Raw genomic sequence first — 4,983 nt, forward strand, 5'->3', positions numbered from 1 at the left:
TTCACCACCAATCCCAGTGATCCTAAATCTAACCACCATTTAATGTATAGCTCAGAGGGAATTGCAGGCCGTTAGTTAACTGTGAGGTTGTGAAGCATTTTCAATGAAAAGTTCCAAGTCATCAGTATTGCAACGCCATAACAGTTTTGTATTTTCAGCAAATTCCTTAAAACACAAAACTCATCCTCTGTGATTGGTTGCAGCTCAGCGTGCCCCATTGTCCCACCGGGCCGTTTGTTCGCTTGGTTTCCTGCACACAAACAAAACTTTCCTGCCGTCCTTGGCAATACTGGGCTCCCCCTGTGCGTTGACAACCCAAATTATTGGATGCTCTGACTTTTTCTTTGGCCAAAATAAAGAAAGAGGTAAGTTGTTGAGACCATAGGACATTTTTTTAGCATAGTTTGAGTTTTGTGCAGTTTTGTGAAGTAACAAAAAGTGCTTTTTAGGTTTCTTGGTTTCCTTATGGACTTATTTTCACCCTAAAAGTTGACTTTATTTAATTTAAATGAAATGTTGTTTATTATGTATGGAAAGATGAATCTAAAGAATAAAAAAAAATGCATTTTTTATACTCTTAGCTGATCCCAAAAAGGTATTTTAAGGCGAGATATGTTTGGAAAAATAAAGAGCCACCTCTTCTGCTTCAACATTTTGACTGAGTGACGCATCTGCGATCAGATCTGTCTTGCTTGACAAGATTTTTTTTAACTCTCTCCTGCATAAATCCACAGATTGTTTTATTCATGCCCAGAGTTTTCTGAGTTGACTATATTTGGGAGAGCAGCATCAGGAGCAGTTGGATGTAACCGAGGCCTTGACCTGCTCTGACTGCCCACTCCCCATGTTGTCAGTCTCACTCTCAGCAGGATGTACAGCTTTATGGGAGGCGGGTTGTTTTGCGCCGGAGTCGGAAATATACTCCTCATCGTCTCCACGGCAACGGACTACTGGATGCAGTACCGGCACTCCAGCAGCTACATGCACCAGGGCCTGTGGCGGTACTGCGTTCCGGGGAAATGCATGACGCACACAGACAGTATCGGTAAGGCTGGGTTAACTTTAAGTCACCAATTAAAAATGTGAAGGGGGTAAGCCCTAAAATACATGTAAAAAAAAAGAAGCACACCAATTTATACAGCATTAAAGTTTCTTTTTTTACACCACCGGACCAGTGGACAGAAAGTTCCTCAATGTCGACACACTCGGGTGTTTAAAAATAAAATGTCTGACATAAATTGGATGTGTTGGAGAATTCTGCTGCAGATGTCAGGTCTACTCTTTCCCTCACAGCCTACTGGGATGCCACTCGGGCCTTCATGATTCTCTCCCTGCTGGCTTGTTTCATCGGCATCGTGATTGGCATCATGGCCTTCATCCACTACTCCTCCTTTGACGGCTTTGACAAGACATTTGCAGCTGGCATCCTCTTCTTCATCTCCTGTGAGCTCAAATAAGCCCCTCCCCCTGTGTGTTAAAGCATATTTGTTTGATGTGTATTTATTACACTGCACAGGCTTCTTTGTTTTGCTGGCGATGGCCGTCTACACCGGGGTGACAGTGAACTACTATGGTAAACGCTATGGGAGCTGGCGGTTCTCCTGGTCTTATATCATGGGCTGGGTGGCGGTGGTGCTCACGTTCTTCTCAGGTATGCATCGTAACCACATGCACACGCCACATGCTTCTCTACTTTAATGCGCTCACGTTTATCCCTCAGGTATCTTCTTCATGTGTGCCTACCGGATGCACGAATGCCCAAGAAACTCCAACTCTCGCTGACCAGTCAAAGTTGAAGAAAAAGCAGCAGGAACCCAGAGAACTTTGTAAACCTAAATTAAGATTAGTTTTGTTCAAGATCCTAAGTTTCAATGAAAAAAAAAAAAACTGCTATACAGTATCTTTTAAATTAAGGTTGAAAACATTAAGAAGTCCCCATCATTGCAACTGCAGTGCTTTTAAAATATAATAAAATAATGTTCCCAACACTGTTGTGTTTCTTCTCAATAAACACTCAAATGAGTTTAAAGTCAAAATAATCTTTATTTTTCAAACTGTTGTGCAGTAGAAACAATATTAGCTTCACAGCATAACCAAAACCAGTCCTATATACAAATAACAGAACACTGGTAACATAAAAAAAGTCTTGATGACACATGCTAAGAAAATACAGCTTATTTGGAAAGTCAACTGTAAATGCTCCCAAAACCAGACACCATAAAAGTATCCCATACAACATATGAACTTTGTTCCTCACAATCTGAACATGAGGGGAAACGTTTTGGTGCCTGTCCCTTCCTCATCTAACCTCTTTTAGTCAACTTCTTCAATGGTAGGGCCAGAGGAACCTCCTCCTGCTCCAGCTGCACCACCAGCTCCGGGACCTGGACCTCCTGCCATCCCTCCTGGCGCTCCTCCTGCACCCTGGTACAGCTTGGTCATGATCGGGTTGCACACCTTCTCCAGCTCCTTTTGCTGATGCTCAAACTCCTCTTTTTCTGCGGACTGAAGAGACAAAAAGAGCATTTTAACTCAAAGTCAATAAAAATGTACATTCATAAATGACTAAAATAGAGAGCAATAAAAATCTGACCTGATTTCCATCCAGCCAGCTGATGACTTCCTCACACTTAGTCAGGATCTTTTTCCTGTCTTCCTCACTGATCTTGTCCTTCAGCTTCTCATCCTCTAAGGTGGACTTCATGTTGAACGCATAAGACTCCAGACCGTTCTTGGCTGACACTTTCTCTCTCTGCACTTCGTCTTCGGCCTTGTATTTTTCTGCCTCGTTTACCATACGCTCAATGTCCTCTTTGCTCAAACGTCCTGAGTAACAGAGATAATTAATGTTCACTTTGACATGATCTAAAACAGTTTGGAAAAAAAAAAAATAACACTCAAGGAAACCTTTATCATTGGTGATGGTGATCTTGTTCTCCTTTCCGGTGCTTTTGTCAGCTGCAGAAACGTTCATGATGCCGTTGGCATCGATGTCAAACGTCACCTCAATCTGAGGAACCCCTCGAGGAGCTGGAGGAATCCCAGTCAGATCAAATTTTCCCAGAAGGTTGTTGTCTTTGGTCATGGCCCTTTCCCCCTCGAACACCTGCAAATGTGAGAAACACATCAGTCTCATATTTCATTTTTTTTTCCTCCTTCCTCTCTCTTGAGGTGAAGGTGTGGTCAAATTACCTGGATAAGAACACCGGGCTGGTTGTCTGCGTAAGTGGTGAAAGTCTGCGTCTGCTTTGTAGGAATGGTGGTGTTCCTCTTGATGAGCACCGTCATGACTCCTCCAGCTGTTTCAATACCCAGAGACAAGGGGGTGACGTCCAACAGCAGCAGGTCCTGGACATTTTCAGATTTGTCGCCACTTAAGATGGCTGCCTGCACAGCTGCAGACAAACAAAAACCGTTAGAGATAGAAGCAAACAAAGTCAGTGATGACTGAGAGTTATACACATACCTGCACCGTAGGCTACTGCTTCATCAGGGTTAATGCTCTTATTCAGATCCTTCCCATTGAAGAAGTCCTGAAGCAACTTCTGGATCTTGGGAATGCGAGTGGAACCTCCCACCAACACGATGTCATGAATTTGAGCCTTGTCCATCTTTGCGTCCCGGAGAGCCTTTTCCACAGGCTCCAGGGTGCCTCTGAACAGGTCAGCGTTGAGCTCCTCAAACCTGGCTCTGGTGATGGAGGTGTAGAAGTCGATTCCTTCATACAGAGAGTCGATCTCGATGCTGGCTTGAGTGCTGGAGGAAAGGGTGCGCTTGGCTCTTTCGCATGCAGTGCGCAGGCGTCGGACCGCCCTCTTGTTGTCACTGATGTCCTTCTTGTACTTGCGCTTGAACTCAGAGATGAAGTGGTTCACCATGCGGTTGTCAAAGTCTTCTCCTCCCAAATGCGTGTCTCCAGCAGTAGATTTGACCTCAAAGATTCCGTCTTCAATGGTCAAGATGGAAACGTCGAATGTTCCACCTCCCAGGTCAAAGATGAGAACATTTCTCTCTGCGCCAACCTGGGATTTTAAATCATTCAAATTTTAAATTAAAGCAGTAATGTTCCAATTTTTGTTTTGAGCTTTTCAACTGTTGGCTTCATTTACAATAAGAAGTATCTGATAAGGCTGGATATTGATATAAAGTTCAATTAAATAAATTCATTTTTCATATTTTCTCCTTATATTTGAAGCACATAAACAGCCTGTATGGCTGGTTAGAACAATACAACATTTTACTTCCAAACATTAGTAATATAATCAATTGAGTTGATGCTGCTGTGTTTAACAAATCCTAAATAATTCTCATTGGATGTTTTACAGGTCAATAAAGTTCCAAAACAAGATGATGACTCAAATATCTTAAGATTTTTAGGAAAAATACTAAAAAACTACTTTCAGATGAACCAAAGAGGCACAGAGCGTGCTCATACCTTCTTGTCCAGGCCATAGGCAATGGCAGCAGCAGTCGGCTCGTTGATAATACGAAGTACGTTGAGGCCAGAAATGATTCCTGCATCTTTGGTAGCTTGGCGCTGGGAGTCATTAAAGTAGGCAGGCACAGTCACCACAGCGTTTGTTACAGTCTGCAAAAAACATTTGATAATGGTTAGATCATTTGACGAAATATTCAGATTTACCAGTTTCTTCTACTTCATGTCAGGATGCACCATTTTAAACATAATGTGCAATCCACACGTGGATCCATTTATGAGCATGCAAACCGTAAAACATGTATATAAAGTTTATTACCTTGCCAAGATAGGCCTCTGCAATCTCCTTCATTTTAAGAAGAACCATGGAGGAGATCTCCTCTGGGTAGAAAGTTTTGGTTTCTCCTTTGTAATCTACTTTTACTTTAGGCCGTGTATTATCATTAACAACGGTGAATGGCCAGTGCTTCATGTCTGACTGGACAACACTGTCGTCAAACCTGCGTCCGATGAGGCGCTTTGCATCTAAGGGCAAAAAAATTGCAAGT

General features: G+C 42.7%; 2 protein-coding genes across 2 annotated transcripts in view; one reads left to right on the plus strand and one right to left on the minus strand.

The window, feature by feature from the left end:
- lim2.3 (lens intrinsic membrane protein 2.3) lies at positions 1–2,030 on the plus strand. Its single transcript, XM_024277123.2, has 5 exons — positions 1–365; positions 855–1,045; positions 1,294–1,443; positions 1,517–1,651; positions 1,721–2,030. The coding sequence occupies exons 2-5, from the start codon at positions 871–873 to the stop codon at positions 1,780–1,782; spliced, it is 522 nt and encodes a 173-aa protein (XP_024132891.1). The 5' UTR covers positions 1–365; positions 855–870; the 3' UTR covers positions 1,783–2,030.
- A 100-nt stretch (positions 2,031–2,130) lies between these two features.
- Positions 2,131–4,983, minus strand: part of hspa8b (heat shock protein family A (Hsp70) member 8b) — a 4,182-nt gene continuing 1,329 nt past the window's right edge. The window contains exons 3-9 of the mRNA XM_024277119.2: positions 4,755–4,960; positions 4,436–4,588; positions 3,467–4,022; positions 3,193–3,395; positions 2,908–3,106; positions 2,594–2,826; positions 2,131–2,505 (exon numbers count right to left, since the gene is read on the minus strand). Coding sequence (XP_024132887.1) covers positions 2,314–2,505; positions 2,594–2,826; positions 2,908–3,106; positions 3,193–3,395; positions 3,467–4,022; positions 4,436–4,588; positions 4,755–4,960 — 1,742 coding nt within the window. The 3' untranslated portion in view covers positions 2,131–2,313. The remainder of the gene's footprint in view (positions 2,506–2,593; positions 2,827–2,907; positions 3,107–3,192; positions 3,396–3,466; positions 4,023–4,435; positions 4,589–4,754; positions 4,961–4,983) is intronic.

This window comes from Oryzias melastigma, linkage group LG13 (genome assembly GCF_002922805.2).
Source record: "Oryzias melastigma strain HK-1 linkage group LG13, ASM292280v2, whole genome shotgun sequence".
Taxonomy (NCBI): Eukaryota; Metazoa; Chordata; class Actinopteri; order Beloniformes; family Adrianichthyidae; genus Oryzias; species Oryzias melastigma.

Coding starts and splice junctions, on each gene's coding strand:
- lim2.3 (XM_024277123.2), top strand. CDS start 871: ATGTACAGCTTTATGGGAGGCGGGTTGTTTTGCGCCGGAGTCGGAAAT. Junction 1,046..1,293: donor GACGCACACAGACAGTATCG/GTAAGGCTGGGT, acceptor TTTCCCTCACAG/CCTACTGGGATGCCACTCGG. Junction 1,652..1,720: donor GGTGCTCACGTTCTTCTCAG/GTATGCATCGTA, acceptor TTTATCCCTCAG/GTATCTTCTTCATGTGTGCC.